The 19089-nt window shown below is 35.7% G+C and overlaps 1 protein-coding gene across 2 annotated transcripts in view; it reads left to right on the top strand.

Moving 5' to 3' along the window:
* The window catches only part of LOC132198317 (uncharacterized), a 57949-nt gene extending 44059 nt beyond the window's left edge, over positions 1-13890 (top strand). For both annotated transcript variants that reach the window (XM_059622284.1, XM_059622282.1), the window contains exon 4: positions 13067-13890. In XM_059622284.1, coding sequence (XP_059478267.1) covers positions 13067-13190 — 124 coding nt within the window. In that variant the 3' untranslated portion in view covers positions 13191-13890. The remainder of the gene's footprint in view (positions 1-13066) is intronic.
* The last annotated feature ends 5199 nt before the right edge of the window (positions 13891-19089 follow it).

Genomic DNA, 19089 nt, shown 5'->3' with positions numbered 1-19089 from the left:
ATAAAATAGCGAAAGCAAAAACGGCACCACTTGATCTCATTTGGCGAAAACGCTAGACTAGTTTGAATCCGCGCTTTTTACGCAAAGTTTTGTTGTTTCCTCTCTCCAGAGCGTCGAGTACACTACTTGTGTGTGTGCTTTTGAAAGAGCCAAAAAGAGGTGGCCAGACATTGCACCCCATTGTGAGTCTCACCCCCGGAGTCTCTCTCGACTAATTCACTTCCTTTTTCCTTGTCAGCTCCCTTCGCGCGCGCATTTCTTATTGTTATATACGACCTAGTTATCTCTCCATCCTTTGTTGCCCCCACTCGACTTGCTTGAGGCTGCGAATACGACGAATCTTGCTTTTATCTCAATCTGACTGACACACACTGAGCTTTAATTTATCTCCGAGGAGAAGAGCTACGAGGTGAAATGCAATTATGCTGAATTCAATGCTGAAAAGGCACACCTAGAGCGAGTCTTTGCAAATTTTGAGAGCGTGAAAATCTGTAAGGATTGAAAGTTTCTTAAAAAAAGAATTATATATAAATTTAAGTCAGAAAATCCAAAATAAAAGTTCTAATATTTTGCTGAAGCAAATTACATTTTTATAGGATAATTAAAGTATATGTAAAAATTTGAAAATAATGATTTTTTTTGGAATTTTCACTAATTCCAAACTTTTAATTATTATTTTAAAAATGATGATTCAAAACAATAACAATTTATTAATAAAAAAGGTGTTTTTGATAGTTAAAAAAGAAGGGAAAAAAATAGAATTCAATAAAGAAAAAATGGTTGGAGGATTTTGTTTCAATTATTTTTTATTAATTTGCGATAATTTGATAAATTTTTTTAAACAAACTAAATGAAAAAGATTTCATTTTAACAAAATATTTCACAAAATGAATTGAAACATGATATTTTGTGATATTAAATTACAATTTTTCATTTATATCCGGACAAATTCTGGACAAATAGTTTTTTTTGCTGTATTCATGACATGACTGTATCAAATGGAGAAATAAATAAATAAATAAATTTATTTCATTTTGAGTAAAAAATAGTTCCTGCTTGAAATTTTGTCTCTGCGATAAACAGCAAAGGAATATCATAGAAAGGTCAAGTATATAAAAATAAATAATATTTTTGCTCTGAGCGCGCAGCATACGAATGTCAGAAAAACGCAAATTCGCAATCTTGACCCCCGAAGCGAATCGTTCGACGATCTTTTCCTTTTCTTGCTCAAAACAAAGAGCCCAGAGAGGCGCACTTGACAACGGTCTCGGAGCAAGAGCAAATAAAAAATGCAGCGCTGGCTGATGCGCGCGCGATAACATGCTATTGACATGCATGGGTTGGAATTTAATAAGGTGCACAGGCCAACAACAACTAGAGACTCACTCACCCGTGACCAAGTTCTGTATTCGGAATGTTTGCACTCGAATGCGCGAGCATGATTTAATTTTAGTTAAGTGGAGAGGCGCATATTTCGGTCAACAATGGGATTTGCAGAATTCACTCTCGTGCAAAAATTTACAGCGATATTTCAACAGGAAAAATGGTCAAACTTGAGTGGCTTGCATTGGGTGAAACGATTCTCAAAACGATTCTCGAGAAAGATCCTTGAGAAACGATTATTCTCTAGAAAAGATTCTCGTGCAAGGATTCTCCAGGAACGTGTCTGCCTTTAAAATTCAACTAAAAAATCGTTCCTGGAGAATCTTTTCTCGAGAATCGTTTCTTTAGAATCCTTTCTCTGATATTCAGACCCACCTATTGTTTTCCAGTTTAAAATTCATTAAAAAATTAAATAAGTGAAAATAAAAGAAATAAAGTCAGATTTAAGGTTTAAATTCATCAAAAAGTAAATTCAGGATTATCAATTGGGGGTGAAATTATAGACATATTTTTCCTATTTAAGGTGATTTCGAGTTTCTAGATTTTCCAAAACCCGTTTCATCTATAAATCTGAATCATGAAAGTTTGTCCAATTTTGTTCCAGATTGTAGCGTTGAAATTAAAAAAGTCTGCAGCTTTAACTTGTTATCAGAGCGCCTTCCATTAACGTTTCTCGGTATTATATAAATAATAATAAAAAAAAAACACTGAAAGCTTTTAAGAAAAAAATAAAGTTAAAAAATGAAATATGATAAATGAAAAGCGAGCGAGAGAACTACTTTTTCCGCTGCGCCATTGAAAGGGCAAGGACGGCGAAGCTTCCAGGAGAGCAAAACAAGTTTTGACAAAGCTCTCCGTCGGCATATCTGGTGTGTGCGTCTCATTTTCGTCTGGCAGAATTAATTACACGCTCGCTCGCATATCATCTTGCGAGAATCGCAGGAGGCTGCGTGAAGGGACAATAATTGTCGTCGCCGCTTTTGAAAAAGAAACAAGAAGTGCGTGATGTGTACAAATGATTGCGAGAGCAGACAAGGACAATAACAACGACGCGCTGGAAATGATAAATGAATTTGTTTCCTCGTGGCGCGCGGAGGGCGAATTTTGTGTATTGATCTATTTATGGGGCGCACGCCGATTGAATTAAAGCGCGCGCCATGTATAATTTCATCGCGCTTATCCGCTGGAACGGAAGGCGATGCGCGCAGCTTCGTATGACATTTGGTAATTAATTCCACGGCGCGTCTGAAAGGTACATAAGCTAATTCCCTCGTGCATGATGAATGCCTGCCTACCCAGCAAGACCGCGCTGAGCCTTTCAGAGCTGGCGAACTCCGAGGACGCGACTCGCTCTCGGTGCAATAATTGTAATTAGCGCGTGACGAAATCTCTTTCAGCTCCTTTGCTTTCTCCCCGATTTGAATTAATTTAAATTTATGTGTGGTGCAGGACATGCGGATTAATTGTCCTTCACTCAAAGCTCAAGCGTTTCGCCAAAATGTATATAATGGAAATTTCGTATTACTTTCTTGACATGGTTAATTGCACAAATATGATTTTATTAATAAGGTTCTTATTAAACTCTAATCACCACAACAGGGTAGATAATTTTGAGTTTTTAAAGCTTTTAGCAAAGAATTGTCTTAAATAGATCACCGGAATTAAATGAAAGTAACTAATCCTTTCATCATGATTTAATGATATTTCTTCAATACTTTTATGAAAAAAATATGTTGATTCAACGGAAATCAATATTGAATGAGTTTGAACACATTTTTCAGACTATCATCATTTGAATAGAGCTTTTGATAAAATTGTCCAATGAGGTAAAAATATAAAAAAAATTCGCCGCGGGAACTTCATATTTACTACTTTTCATCGCAGTCCTTTCAACCATAATGAGCTAATTTTCCAATACACACGTCAGCATCGTTCCAAATTCAAAACGTACTATTTATATTCAATGAAACATTCCTGGAGCTAAATTAAGTTATTTTAACGTTAAATAGTTTTGTGTTCCTAATCAAAATTGTATTTCAAATTGGAATTTGTAGAATAATATCTAACGGCACAGAACAGAAAATAATTAAATTCTATTTCGATATATTGAAAATTGGTTGGTTCATTTATGCAAAAGCGAATCATTGACACATGCAGCCGTGAGTTGTTTTATTATTTGCATGAATTTTCATCGTTTTTGGAATAAAATAAATACTTAGGCACTCGCTCCATTGAATTTAATTACTTTTATCAAATAATTATTGCATGAAACATGGAATTTTCCACATTGATCAAACACAGAGAGAACCAAATTCAATGTTTTGAAAGCCCACGCTCGATTTTATAATAAGAAAAATAGACTCTAAAATTCGTAATTGAACTTAAAATGATAGTGATAATAATTTTATTGAGATTTCTAAAGCAATATTTTCATACTCAATGTCAAAAAAATTAACAACAAAATAAAAATATAATTTAAAAAAAAGATGGAGCTCTTAAAAAGTTTTCAAAGAATGGTCAAATTATTTCGGAAGGACAATTTTAATCACGATACTTTTTACACCAGCAGTATTTTGAAACTTTTTGTCAAAATTTATCTTTTTGGGTCATTTTGTAAAGAGACCTGGCAGACCCGCACTGGCTTGTGGCTCATTTAATCTTGGTTTCATTCATTTTGAAATGTGCTTCTCGTGAATGGCGGTCGAGCCGAAATATGGAGCCGGGGCGAATTTTTCAACGCAGAGGCCGAAGGACATATAATGCGTGTTTGCATTAGGCCGGGTGCAAAAGGGTTTATCAAGAGAGGGTGTATTTGATGTGTTAGGCTCTCTCTCGGCCCCATTATCCATGCACATTTGCACATTCATGGCCGCATAAAGGGTAAAGCCGGCGGCGTGCAAAGCCTCTGTTTTCAATACACCTTTTTACAACTTGTTTGCTCGCGAGCCCTTTCAGTTTGCTTATTTAGCGGTCGCAACTTCTTTTGATTTATGTTCTCCTGAAGAGAGCTGAGGTGTTGGTGTGCGCATTAAGATGGCAACCATAAATTTTCAACCGCGCAGTGTAGATTTTCAAAGGAAACTTATAAACTTAAATTCTCACAATAAAATTCATGTCGAATCTTTCAAATTTTAGAACTCTTTTGCAACTAAAATGTGATCTTTTTCTGTGAAAAATATGAAACTTTTATACAAGTACTAACCAGTCTAATGATTTCACTGAACATAGAATTTCGGTTCCAAATAACACCGCACAAAGAATCGCTCCAACACCATTTTGCGTTAATTTGGCACGCAGAGAAATGTTTTAATTTGGACGGAAAACGGGACCGCAAAACGCGCGTCAGAGCTGCGGCCAACTGGCCCGAAATTCCGCTTTTGTGTGAGTAATGATGGAGGCCAACTTGCATGGTGGACGGACGGGAACAACGAAGGAAATTATCGTTATTTCGTGCCTCGCAGAATATGTGCAGTTGGCGTTCACATTACATCCCACACAGCTTTCGCTTTAATGAGAATTGGTGCGGCTCTCGGTTTGTTCAAAATTTATTCTCGCAAAATCAGTCTTTTTTAATTAGCGGTTGCGTTTACAAAGTTCATTTAAGTAGCTAAATCGAAAATCGAATGAAAAAACACAAACTAGCTCTTATTAAAATAAGAATTTAATGTATTTCAGCATAATTATTTACGCGCCACAAATAGTTGTTCAATTTGAATTATATTTCCAATCATTAAGTTTCTGTTTCTTTTTTACACAACAAAATTTATATTATACAAATACTTTTCATAGGATAAATTTCCGGCCTACATTAAATTTTTAATTGTTTTGGAAATCTGTGAAATTTCATTGAACGAAATATAAACTTTAAAACAGAAATATGGCTTACTAAACCAGAGAAATTCAAATTTTGAGGCGAGACTGATCAAATTTGAAAATGTTCAAACCTCTCCCTTGTCCTGCGTGAGAAGGACAGTCCGTTCCCGAAGCACATCATTCTAAAGTTGCTAATACGACGCAAGCTGCTTGTGTTGCGCGATGTGCCGAAGGTTCCTTTGTGCAGGTGGTTGTCTGTTTTGCGGCAACCAACGCACCAGGACCGGCGCTCACTTCAAAGCGATCTGATTTGAAAGCTGGCGAGTTCTGGAGAGGCATAATTATGTCATCGGAGAGCGCGACAAGTGTGTGTGTGTGCAAAGCAAACGCCCAACGTCTTTTACTATAATATTCGGTCCTATTTGCTCCGAAGCGCTCCGAAGGCAACTAATGCATGCTTTTGTGGCCTCTGTTTGAATTTCGATACACAAACGTCACTTTGGCGAAATATTCGCCCATCGTCATACACCAGGCTTGCTTTTGATGCGAGATTTTCAAAGGAATTAAATTAATTAATTGGGGTGCCAAATTATGCGTTTCAACGAACTCAAAATAGATCATCATAGCAAAGCTGAAATCAAAGCAAATTTCCTTATTCTATGTTCAAATTTCAAATCTAAAAAGTTTTTAATTTTCAAACAAATTTTTGAAAAATCTGTTATGATAAATGAGGTAATGTTTGAGGCGATGTAAGCAACATCAGATTGCGATGCTGTGCAAATTCCTATTATGGAAACAGAGTCACGTGCTTATTAGCTTATTACGTTTTATATCAGCGAGAGCGGCGCCGAGTCATGAATAAAATATCATTGTCGCGCGCGCGATCTCATTATTGTTATTCCATGCGTCTCTCTGCAGCGAATGTAAGTGCATTATGTGTACGGCGTGGGATGATTATTTTTTTCCACCGCCGCGCATCATCTTCACCGAGAGGGTTTCTTTGTTGCTCCTCGCGCAATCTAGCCGAGTACTTGCGCAATTTGCACTCTCGGCTGCAAAAGTTCCACCTCTTATTTGCGAAAAGTATATCAAAAGTATACATATTGCGTTACAGCGAATAGAAACAGGTAGAGAGAGTTTATTGATGGATTACTTTAATAAAAAGTTGATAAAAAATTATTTAATTATCCCGCCGGAATAAAATAAATCAAAACTCATTCCATTTGAAATAGTGAAAATTTGTTGTTTGAAGTTTTCGGAAATTTTTAAAAAGTGCAACAGTGGATTTTATTTCTTTAAGTCATGCGAAAAACATGAGAGCTCATTGATTCTTCTATTTAAAAACTTCTCTAATATTTGTCTCACAATCTGCTAATATAAACTTTTTCAAGTGAATTAACTCTTTTAATTTTTTCCAATTCTGTTATAAACATTTTATTTCCCATTTCCGTCTTTTTAAGATAAACAAAATGATATTATAATTCTAAAGTAACCAACAAAATTGCAAGATAGAAATCTGCATTACGTATTCTCTCTGAATTTATCGTTTATAGAAAATTTCCATTTGAAAGCTCAATTTTATATTTTATCCATCCCAAAATGTTATTTTACCTTTTTGTTATTGTGCTCGCGATGTTTGCAATCTGCAGACGATCCAACCTCATATGTTTGTATTTGATGGCAAATGTGCACGATCAAATTGCAGGCCAATTTATCCTACACAAAGAAAGGTTTCCGACGAAATATGGTTTCGCGTGATGGGAAAGTGAAATTGATGCCATCACTTTTGCCGATCAAAATAACGAACGGAGACGCTTTTTATTGATAGGCGCAGAGAGGTGTCGCGCACCTGAAATGACCTGCGGCGAGTGCTCGTATTTATCTCTCGCGCACTTTACGAGAAATGTGTAATAATAATATTGAAAATCGATGGCGCGCCGTAATTGAATATTGGATCTCGCTACTTTTATCAGCTGTTTACCGACGCGTTAAAACAGATTTGCCGTCCGAGGCGATAAAACGCGCTCGCATATATTAAAACTTTTATGGAAATGTTGCTGAGCCCTCACTTTATTTTCCTCTTTGCGGCGCCGGGCGTTGCGCCGAAATTGGCTTCGTTTGCGGCCAGGCACGAATTTCGTACCTGTTGAGAAAAGAACTTGGGCGGACATTCAGCCGAGGTAGAGAGAGACACACCTGGAGCAACCAGGGCGTTTTAAACAGATATTTTGGTTTTAATGGGGGCAGAATATAAAATTTTTGTATGTTCATTCAACGTAAAAGGCTTGTTCATTTCATTCTGCAATTTGGTGCCAACAGAAAATTATTTTAGGGTAAATCAAATTCATTTTATCTGGACAAAGGAAACTTACCAAATCAGGTGCAGGATGGTATCATTGTAAATAGGAATTAAAAACTAATCATTTTCCAATTCTTCTTTTAAAGATCAAATTTTTTTTAAATTGACCATTTTTTTGTTACTATTTTGATAAAAATACATAAAAAGAGCAAAAACGTGGCTTTCCCAGCTGATTTCAAGTTGATGAATGTGGCCGAATGTTGGTTGCGAGTCGGTTGACAATATATTTAATAATATAAATCGAAATGAGGTTCCAGCTAATTATTTTGTGTGCGCAAATGTACGTAGATATTGAGGGAGGGGCGACCGCAGAATTCGCAATTAATAATGCACCGCGCGAGTGTATCGGAAAATTAGTTTTGATGTCGGCGAAATTTGCCGTATGAATGTTTATTTGCACGGAGAGCGAACTTGCTGCGACACATAAGCAATTATAATTACAGGTCCCACGCGCGAAATCAACAATTACGTGTTGGCGTCACAAATATAGAACACAGACCTGTCATTTCCCAGAAGGAAATAATTAGTCACAGTTGGCGCAAAAAGGATCAAAAGGACCGGGCAAAAATTATCGTCAATCGGCGGTTAAAAATATACGTATAAACTTTTTTCCGTGGTGCTTTTGAACTCCATAATTTGATTGAGCCGATTTTCCTATTCAATAAATTCCCATCGGAAATGCAGGGGGATTAGAAGTTTGGCGTCGAATGGGAACACTTTTTGCTAAAAGCTTCCTTTTTCATCGCTCTCTCAGTTAGTTAAAACACCATGCAAATCCTCTCCACTCCGTTTTCGCAACGACCGCTTTTTAATTAAGTGATCGATATTGCCAAATGTGCACCGCACTTGGATCTTTTTTCGCTGAATGGCGAGAGGTGGGAAATTTTTATTAAAATCCTGCGTTGGAAGGAGGCGAAGAATGAAAATATCATTCGCCAGATGGGCGCCTGTAATTAAAAAGAAAAAAAAACGGCGACACGCTTCAAACGAGGGACGCTTTTTGTCGCGCAAAATTTACACTTGAAAGGAGAATATTATAAGCTTCAGCTCTTTTCTGCGATTTCTTTGATCAGAATGAAGATGCAAAAGATTAATATTCTGGTAAAATTGTATAATAAATAATAAACTGTTTATATTCTTTTGCTTTGAAATTGTATAAATTAAACAATATTTTTATGCTATTCTTAAATATTTTGTACATTTCTGAATTCATAATATTATGTTGGGAAAAAAATATTAATTTTAGACAATTTTTATGCATTTTTTCCAGATCATATATCATATTTACAGTAAATTATTGATTTTTGTGAATAATTTGACTTCAAAGAATTCAAACTTTTCCAAAATGAAATCCTCAGCGAATGGACGAAGAATGGTGGAAAACGCGGCCTCAATTCCACTTTCACTCACATTCTTTCTTTTTCCAACGGCAGCCTGTTTCGATTGTTGGTGTTTGTTTGTGTATTTTCTAGAAAAATACAAGAAAACATTTTCAATCGGCGTTTTCATCGCGGGCAAGGCGCGCGGCGGCGGCGACTCGCAGCCACTGCCGCATAATAACGTTATTATGATGGTTGCTTTTCTACGTTTAAACGAACTCTGCAAACAATAAACATTCACTAAATGAAACAAAGACAATCCATAATCAGTGGAATAAAAATAAAACACGTGCTTTTTATTGAGATGCTGCCCGCAGCACTCTGAAGACCGGCGGGATGCATAACTCAAATTCCTGCAGGCACTTATTCATTTGTATTTTGTCGAATAAATATTACTTGACAAACTGAAGATTTCCTCTGCACACGAATCTCAATATTTTTTTTATTTAAATTTTTTACTTAAATAATCCAGTAATCTGTAATCTAATATTCAAACTGTGTGAAAAATCAATTCAGACAAATAAACAACAATAATATGATTGTAAAATTATTAAATTATTTGTATTTACTTTCAACATTCAAATAAGATAAGATGTGATATTACGTTTGATTTAAAAAAAAAGAGGTAAAATGATTAATCAATTAAATTTAAATTAAACATTTTAAATATTTCATTTTCGAAAATACACATTCATGTAATTTATGTGATTTTCAATCATTCTTGTAATAAAAAATGTGATTTTAGTGTAAAATCATGACTAAAAAGTGTTTGTTATTGATGGGAAGAAATCTCTCGGCGATAATTCGCACGCCTTGCGAAAGCCAGGATAAAATGTCGTCCTACTTTCAGCTCGCAAAAGGAACTGAATAAATCAGGCGGAGGTGACACGTTGACAAAAACCCTGTCACTGCATGCGGCGGTGCATTAATGCAACCTGTCCTTAATCTCTCAATAGAGATTTATCTCGCGTGGAAGATCAGCTTTCTTTTGATTTATTTTAATGTCGGAACACCAAGGAAATGGGTTCAAATCACCCCATAAAAAGTACTCTCTTCATTCTGCTGCACTTGCACAAAAGTGCATTAAATTTATTGATGTTTTTTAATTGGAAAAAAACAAACATTGAATCTTTCGGATTTTAAATTTAAAACATGCAAAAAGTCATTTCATTTGACAGTTAAATTTATTTCCTCCACATACAGACTTTTAATTCCACTGCGCAGTTTCAGCAACACTTGCAAATTACCAGTCAAGTGTTGCACAGCTGCTAATTAAATTTTCTTAGCACACAATTTTCAAGATAATCGTGCCTGCCAATTAACTCTCCTGCACTTTGCATGCAACGTAGTGACTTTTTTTTAAATTTTTGTCAACAGAAAATTTAATATAGTACAATTTACTCTCAACTTTTAATCTGATATTTTGTTGAATAATTATATATCATTCTTTAATTGGTATTGACAAGTTAAAATAAAAAAAAATTTATAGAGACATAATTTAAAATAGTAAATAATGTTGCGTGTTTGACGATGGAGTGGCGTCTCCGCTTTAATTTAGCTTAAAATTAAAACTATTTATAACGAAGTAAAAAATAAATAATAATAAAGTTAACCATAAAATTAAATATTTTTTTTTATTCAAACATTCCCAAAATCAAAAAGAAATTACTACTGAAGAGAATTTAATTCCCATGAACATTGTTATTTTCGTAATAATTACAATTTTAATTCAATATTTTTCAATTCCTGATGAATTTTGCTGTTAATTTTCAAACGGATGGAATTTTGATTAATTAGGAATTTAAAAAAAGTGTAAAAATTATCTAATTGGTTAAATTCTGGTGAAATTTCGTTTGATTTAAATTTACTTTTCATTCCAGGTAACCGAGAATTTTATTTTATTTTAGTCTTTATTAGTGTGGTCACGGTTTCTAGTAAACAATGTGAGGGTTTGAGAGCGGAAAAGCACGCAGAGGCCACGCAGCCAGCGTGCGATTGCATTAATTTCAAAGCTCTGCCTCCGTCTCTCGCCGCAAAATGTTAATTTATGCAGAGCGAATTTCACGCGCCGCCGGTCTCGTCGCTAAATCTGCTTGAATTCTTCGTTTTGCGCGCGCTCGCGACAAAAAATAAATTCCCAGCGCTAAATAAACGAAGGAAGCGCCGACCCCCGGCAGATAAGTGCGGAGCCAAAGTTTCCGCAACAAGATGAGCAAAGTTTTATGCGAGAATCTGTCTTTCAGCCCATTTTGTTAATTAATTATCTTCTCGCCCTCAGCGAGGAATGTAATTAAAATCGGGTCTGGCATTTCCGTTTCACGGCAGCGACACTTTTCTCTCTTTTATTGAAATACTTTTGCAACATCCTGAGTAAGAAAAAAAAAATACACAAACTGCGGCCGCGACACAACTTTGCTCGAACTTCTTCTTCTTCCTTTGCGCCGAGACGAACTGCGGAAATTTCAACTCGCGTTTGTCCTCCTTTTAAAATAACACTCTATGAAGATTTTTTCCTTCTTTATTGCTTGAAATAACTTTTCAGCAGCTCTTCAAAGCTCGTCTCTTGCAAATGTATTAAATCAAGTGAGTTGTGGTTTTTTCGGTTTTATTTTCGCGCGTGTAATCTCGTCTCTATCTTTGTTTATCAATTTTGCATTGGCTGCCAGCGGGGAATTGCACACCCTGTGTGTATATATTATAAAGAGAGAGCGTGTTTATACTTTAGCAGCGGCGGCGATAAATTGCTAACTCGGTTAATCTGATAATGAAGGCAAAGAAAAGCTGCTGCCGCTTCCGAAGAGCGATGAAGTTTTGCCGCTTTTGTGCTGGCTGCGGAAATTTATTCAAATTAGTGTTGGGAAATATTTTATATATAAAGAGGCGACAACGGGATGAATAATGAATTTTAATAATAATGAAATCCGGCACTCGTTTGTCGATTTGCATAATAACATTCTTTTGACGCGGTTTGCAGATTTGGTTCGCAACAGACGAAAATTCATTAGAAAAAAACAGGATTAGAAGTTTATTTTTCTTCAAATGAATGGGAAAAATTGAATTCATAATGAAATTAGAATTTTACTAGAAACTAAAAACTTAATTAGCTATAAAAAGGGCTCGGAAAACCACGTTTTTTAAAATTTGAATGTCTCGAAAACAAATAAGTATAACCATTTTTAATATGTGTAGTGTAAAACTAAATTTTACAACTTTGGGCTAATTTTTAATTAAAAAAGCAATACTTTCAGCTTCTTTGGCAGTTGAACAAATTATTCAGGCTACAAAAGGTTGTAGAGTGTATTATCATTATTAAAAAATTTGATAATACAGACTTAATTAATATCTTTAACAGAAAGTGAGATATTTTTTATATAAAAAAAGCCTCTAACAAATGCCAAAATTTGAGCTCCTTTAAAATATGCAATTTTATGCTCACATTTTTTAAATTTATTTTAACTCGGAAATTTAAATCCAAGTTTATTAATAAATCCTCCATATATTATTTTAATAGTTTGTAAAATATTTTTTAGAGATAAAAAGGAAAATGTGATGCAATTTGTTCTGTCCATCGCCGGAGAGGAAAAACGAGTAATTAAATCGGCCTCTTGAAGCATAATTGTAATCAAGAGGCGAACAAAGCGTTGTTGGTTGGACGAGCGTTTCGAGGATGCCTCTCTTTCGAATTTGTATATCTGCGGATCACAACAAAGCATTGTTCTGCGAATGGCTGAAGTTCATTTGTCGTTTTAATTGGATCTGTTGCTTTAATTGAAATTTTATCATATGAATGTGGGCTTAATTAAAAACGACGAGCCTCTCTCTGCGTCCAATCGGAAAGTAATCCGTCTGGGCGGAATTTAAGTGGCGCGTTCTTGGCTTCAGTACTTGGGCGCGTTTAATTGGAATGCTAATTAGACAATTACAAGTTAAATCCAAGAAAGGGCGCGAGCGAGCGAGCGAGCGAGAGAGACGTACGGGCGTTTTCGAGTGGTAAAAATGAACCCAATTAGCAATTTAATTTGATTTTCCGGCAGCCATCTGTATGCGTTGCGCGCGCGCCCGCCCGCCCGCCCGCCCGCCGAGTGAGAGAAACTTTAACTCGACAACTAATCCAATTAATTGTTCAAAATAGAGACCGGATCCATGTCGGAGGAGCAAACAGATCAGCCGCCGGCTGCTCCGACGGAGGGAGAGGCACCGAAAGAGGCCACGCTACTCCAACCCCTTTCAGAGGGAGGGAAACAACAGTGGTGTGAGAAAATTTAGTAGTCGAAAGAACCTTGCAAGGCCATTACCGACGGGTGCAAAACGTTTGCTTGCAAACAAATAAAATAAAAGGTTAATAATCCTTAAGCCTAACATATTATTTGCAGATGCGGGTTTCAATATTTCTCGAGTTAATAAGGGATCAATTAATTTAATATAAAGTTAAATATATTCAAATTTAATAAGTTATAAGCTCTGGAAATCTATATAAAACTAGATAAGTTATATATCTCTCTACATCGGCTCAAAAAATAAAATCATGCAATAATGTTCATTGATCTTATGGGAAAAAGGTTCAGAGGTTTTAACTTCCCTGTTACGAAAATTAAACTAATTTCAAATAAATTTGAATTAACTTTTGGCCTCCAATAATGCAACATCCAATGCTACATTTTATATGGAAAATTTAACTTTCCACGATAGAGAAGAGAGATTTTACAAAAATTAGATCAGCTCTAGAAGAAGCCAAGGAGATCTATCGGCTGAAGTTAATTAAATTGAAGAGTTTTTTTCCTGTTTATAGCAAAAAACCAGGGCTCCAGCAATTCCTTTGTAGGTCTGAAAATATAATGGTACAGCAGAAAAATAATAAAAAAATATTTAGTTCAATTCAATTGGGAAATCCTACTCATGAAAATAATTCATCAAAACTGGTTAATAAATAGGAATCTTTAATAATATTTTTCTACATTTCTCCTCCTTGGAAGAAGTCTATTTTTTATTTTCCTTCTCCGTTTGTATATAAAATACATTTTATTATTTCATGGTAGCAACAGATGATTCCTGTTCTCATTCAGAACAGCTTGAGTTTCAATAAAATCTGTGAATTTGCAGAGGAAAAAACCGTCGGCGCGCGTCTGGCCATTCCGATAAAACAATGTTAAATGAGGTGCTGCTGGAAATGGATTTTCGGCCGCAGCTAAAAAAAAATCCGCGATAATTCTCTTGCGAAGAGCGTGAGTGCGTGCAGAGTGCGAAATTGTATTTGTGTGTTGAACATGCGGTGTTGTTCAGCGGCCCATTTTTAAACTTTTTGCGCTTTTGATAAAAAAAAGGCCTGCCTGTCATGCAGACAAAATTTTTACGACTCGAGTTTTGCTTCACACATATGTACGTATAGTTAGCCCAGCGCTTTTGTTTTATATACATTTCCAGAATAATAAATTTAAACGGCGAATAAAACTGTTTGGCCGTGGCAGTTTCGTTGCCACCTAGCTTTGCATATCGCCCTCGCGCTTTTATCAAAAAATAACATGTGGCTCAAGGGCCATTTTCGGCGACCCACTTCGGCCGAATTCGAATGTTTTGGATTTTAATGAACTGCTGTTGGAAATAAGCTTTTGAAAATTCAATTTTGGCGCCCCTATTGATTGTGTCAGTTCTTGAATTTTTCATGGATTTCACCTTTAATCGCCACTAAATAATAACGTGTTTGGCCAGCCCTACTGAAGTTTTTTTTTTTTTTTATTAAATCCCAGCATTTAATTTTGAACAGTCTACTTGAAATGAAAATTTAAAAGACAATTCTGAAATAAAAATACTCATCAAAATTAAACCAGACCTTCTTTCGGAAGTATATTATATCCATTAATATTGAATTTTGAACAAATTTCCTAGATTGCTAGTTCTGAATTGAAACTGACAAATAATAAGTCTTATGAAAAATAAATAAGTTTAAAAAAAATTACTTTTTTATCTTTCACGCTTTGTTTCGTTTTCGAACGTGCAGGGCTCGTCTCGATTTAATTAATGGACGTGTGTACGATTTTATTCAGAAAAGCAGGATTTGTTTTCCGCAGCCTAAGTAACAAGGGAGGCACGTTCGCAGGGATTTGAATTTGCCGAGGCCGAGAGCGAATGGCCAGACACGTTTCCGCGGAGATTGTTTGTTCGCAAAAATACCCTCGTGTCCCTCTCAAGAGTCTGTTTTTGCACATTTGATATATGCAATGTCTTCTTCGGTGCAAACCCCGCATCGAGTGCGCGGCCACGTTTCTAACGCCGCTTCCATTCCAATGTTTTAATGCACATTTAGGAGGGAGCGAGAGTCGCGCAACCATAATGCCATTTTTCCATCTGTCGCTCTGCAACCACTTAAGGAGAAGGAAAAGCGGAGGGCGCAGAAAAAAATCGGCATCAGTCATCCGACGACGGTGAAATCTTTGAAAGCAAAGTTGAGTAAATGGAAAAGATGGAAAAAATGGTTCTCTTTCAAAAAATGTTTGTTTCATATTGGAAAAGGAGCAATCAAATATGAAGGAATCTAAAAAAATTATATAATTTATTAAATTGTTATCAATTTTATGCATAAAATAGTCCAAAAATTTAATATATTTTACCTTTAAATTAAAACAAAAATAATGACTTAATTAAAAAATTCTGCAGAGTTTTATTATGATTCTCAAGGGTTTGTACATTTTTTTTATGGCAATTAGTACAAACAATGAATGTCTCTTGACACAGACGGTGAGTTTTTATTATTTTTTTTTTCATTTTGACAAAAAGTTGCTTCAACTTTTGACATTTCTTCCTCTGTGTAAATTTTACCGATTTATTCAGAGCATTCGATTTTTTCGTCATCAAATCTGGTTTGAAAAAATCTCGAATCATTTGTTCCGATCCGAGAGCTAATCAAACAAATCAAGCCCGAGAGGAATTATTCAATGACCGAAAAGCGAATTGGCAAATTGAACGCGAGTTTAATCATGAATTGACGCGCGCGACAAAAACAAAGCACAATTAAACCGGAATCAGTTTGTTCTTGGCCCGAAATTCCTATTTCGAGGGTTGGCAGTGAAAACGATATTAGGACGAGCGAGGGAGAAAAGCACCCTCTGCGTGTTGTTTCACAGCATTAGCGCGGGATTAACGGCCAAGCGCACTAATTTGATTGACGCAATGAGTGTAACGACAAATTGAATTACAACTGCGTCTACCCCGGCCGGCCGGCCGGCCGGCGCGCCTCGTCCACTTTTGGCCCCACAACTAATTCCACTCGCAGCACAATAAAAGCCACACCAGATCAAAATTCATGCAACATTCAAAACCCACTAAAGTGATGCAAATTTTTAAGTTTTTAATAAATTCATCTAATACCTGTTATAATTTTAACGATATTAGCAACTTAACTTTTTTATTTTGGTCAAGGTCTTGTCGGCCTGTGCCCTTTATTATTGGTGCAGAAGGCACCACCCATTTTTATTTTTTTTATTTTTGGGTACAGTTTTATTTAAAAAATCATCATTTTTTGCTTGCAAATCCTTAATTTTCGTCCACAATAATTCATTAATCTACATTGCAAAATAAAATACTGAAACAAAAAAAGAGGAATCATCCATGGGCATTAATAAGTATGTGCAAAAAAAAAAAGAAAACGAAGGAAAATTTAAATTAATTGCTATTTATTCCGATATAATTATTTTATTCGGGATAAATACACATCTTCCATTAGAATTATAAATATTATCAGATTTCCACTGAATATGAATTTTAAATTAAAATACCATTCTTTTCAGTTTGTGAAAATTAGAAAGAGGCGCACTTGGGGGCGATATTGCGAAAGGCCAATATCTGGTGTGTCAGCGGCTGATATCGCGCGCGCAGGGCCGAGAGATGAAATGCAATTGAGTGATTCAAGGTTGAGAAGCGGCAAAGATTGCTTTCGTAGAGCGGGCGAGAGGGATTTATAGTCACGTCACGTCGCCAAAACCGACCTTGCCATTCTCCGTGGCACACACGCAAATGAGCCGCGCCGAAATATATATTACTTTTATACACGCCCCGAAGTGTTTGCGCCAGCAAACGACGGATTCCTGACGCCGCACATTTCCTCCAAACGCACCCTGCGCGCGTTCAAAATTATTAATCCGCAGCAAAAGTTATCCATCAAGAGAGACGAGAACGTTATTTTTTTTTATTAAAATGCAGCACGTGTGTGTGTTTTTATGAAAGAACTCGGGAGTTTGCAGGAAGAATGTTTTAATAAAAATCGATTTTAATGAGGTATGTGTGTGTAATAAAAACCTGCCTTTTCCTTTGTGAGAGCAAATTTTTGAGCACCTTACAATGGGAGGTAGGAAAACTTGAATTGATAGACAGCGAAATTTATGAAAGAAGTTTTTGTTCAGGAGAACGAGAAGTTAACAAGGGAGCTAATAATTCGTACGAAACTTAAGAAGGCAATATTAATTTGAATTCCTGCAAGTTGCAGAGAGATGAAGCACATTATTGAATAACTTTGCTTGATATTTTTGCTGCTTCTCGCCGACTTTAATTGCTTCTCTCTTTATGCACGTTGAAAAGAGACAGGCCGATTCCATGTACGCTTGGATAGTAATTAACTATTTATTGAAAAATACTATAAAAGGAGAATAAGCGAAAGATATTTACAATAAAGAGTGTTATTATCAAAAGAATTTAATAAGTGAGTAGAAAACTTAGTTTTTTTCTCTCCATGTTATAATTATAAAGGTTTTAATTACATTTAAAGAATATTATTATTAAGTTATTTTATGAAATTATAATTAATTAATTTAATCACTAAAGAATTTCATTCGGAAAGTGGTGTCGACCCTTCAATTTATTTATTTTACTATAAATCAACTTATTATTCTCTTACATTTTACCTGATCATCAAATTTTTTTTACATTTTGGCTTCGTTGGAAATTTCGTGTGTAGAAAAAATGAAATCCATCCATATATTATAAAAAGGACTATTCTCTTCTTGTCCTAATTGGCTTGCGTTCGTTGCCACAGAAATGATGAATAGGCAACCGGCTCGACACATTTGTCGGACAAATTGCATACTTCCGGCGCATATAACGACTTTCAAATATATGCCCTTTCGGGGCCAACAATTTTGGACGGCAATTTTTGCAGCCGACATCAAAGACTGAGCTAAACCGACCCTTCTTGCGAGACGACGGTCTAATTGCAAACACACTCGGCCCATTTATATTTGCCCACGCTCACAGATTCACTTTGACGTGAGAGGGCAGAGCGAGGACTGACATGTAAGTAGTTGATGGGTCGGCCAACGTTTGAGGTCTTCCAGTGGAGCAAAAAAACCGCCGATGGAATATAATGAGGACGACGTGAATGCGACATGAGACTGTCTCATTTCTTATCAAAAGCAAAACGTTTCCGCGCTAATTTTCATTTTTAGTTTATCTAGGAATCAAGATTTGGAGACATTTTACTGATGAAATAATTTAAAAATTATTAACTATCGGTTAATTTCATGTTGGAAATGAAATAGAGGCTTATTTGACTATTTCATTGAAATAAATCTAATTTGTAAATGTTATGTTAAAGTTTTAAAATCACCTAAAAAATAGAAATGTTTCTACCTTTTGTCTTTTCAGTATTGGAACCAATGATAAAAATCAAATAGTTGAAATGAAATAAAAAATCTCACCATTATTTTCCTTGTACTTTTCCAAAATTATTGAAGCTATTTTTTTTATCAGTGGAGTTGAAGAAGTTCTTAAAGTTAATTTTGGCGGTGAAAAAGCAGATTTTATTCTCATTTTTTTTTTTTAACCGATTGATTTGATTCGAGAGATGAGAGGCCATCGGCGCAGAAGAGAGAAGCTGAGGGAGGCAAAATTTTGTTGAATTAATTCGACCTGAGAGATCGGAAGCAAAAGAAGGCGCTGAGCTTTTATATGATGAGTGACGCCGGTCCAACTTTTTGCGCGAGTCAGTCGGAATTACTGCAAAGTTGGGGAATTGCGTGTGATGAGAGAGGGAGGATTTACGGTTGGTTGGTCGAATATTTATTAGTACCTTTGTGGGCGCGCCGGATAAAGCGGAGATAAATATTTTATGCATGTAGCAGAGAAAGAAAGAGGAGCGAGGTGAAGGGTTTTATTTGTAAATTGCGCTGA

Source organism: Neocloeon triangulifer, unplaced genomic scaffold (assembly GCF_031216515.1).
Source record: "Neocloeon triangulifer isolate White Clay Creek 2 clone unplaced genomic scaffold, ASM3121651v1 ptg000012l, whole genome shotgun sequence".
NCBI lineage: Eukaryota > Metazoa > Arthropoda > Insecta > Ephemeroptera > Baetidae > Neocloeon > Neocloeon triangulifer.
The sequence above is the reverse complement of the archived record's forward strand: the minus strand, read 5'-3'. Positions and strand labels throughout refer to the sequence as shown.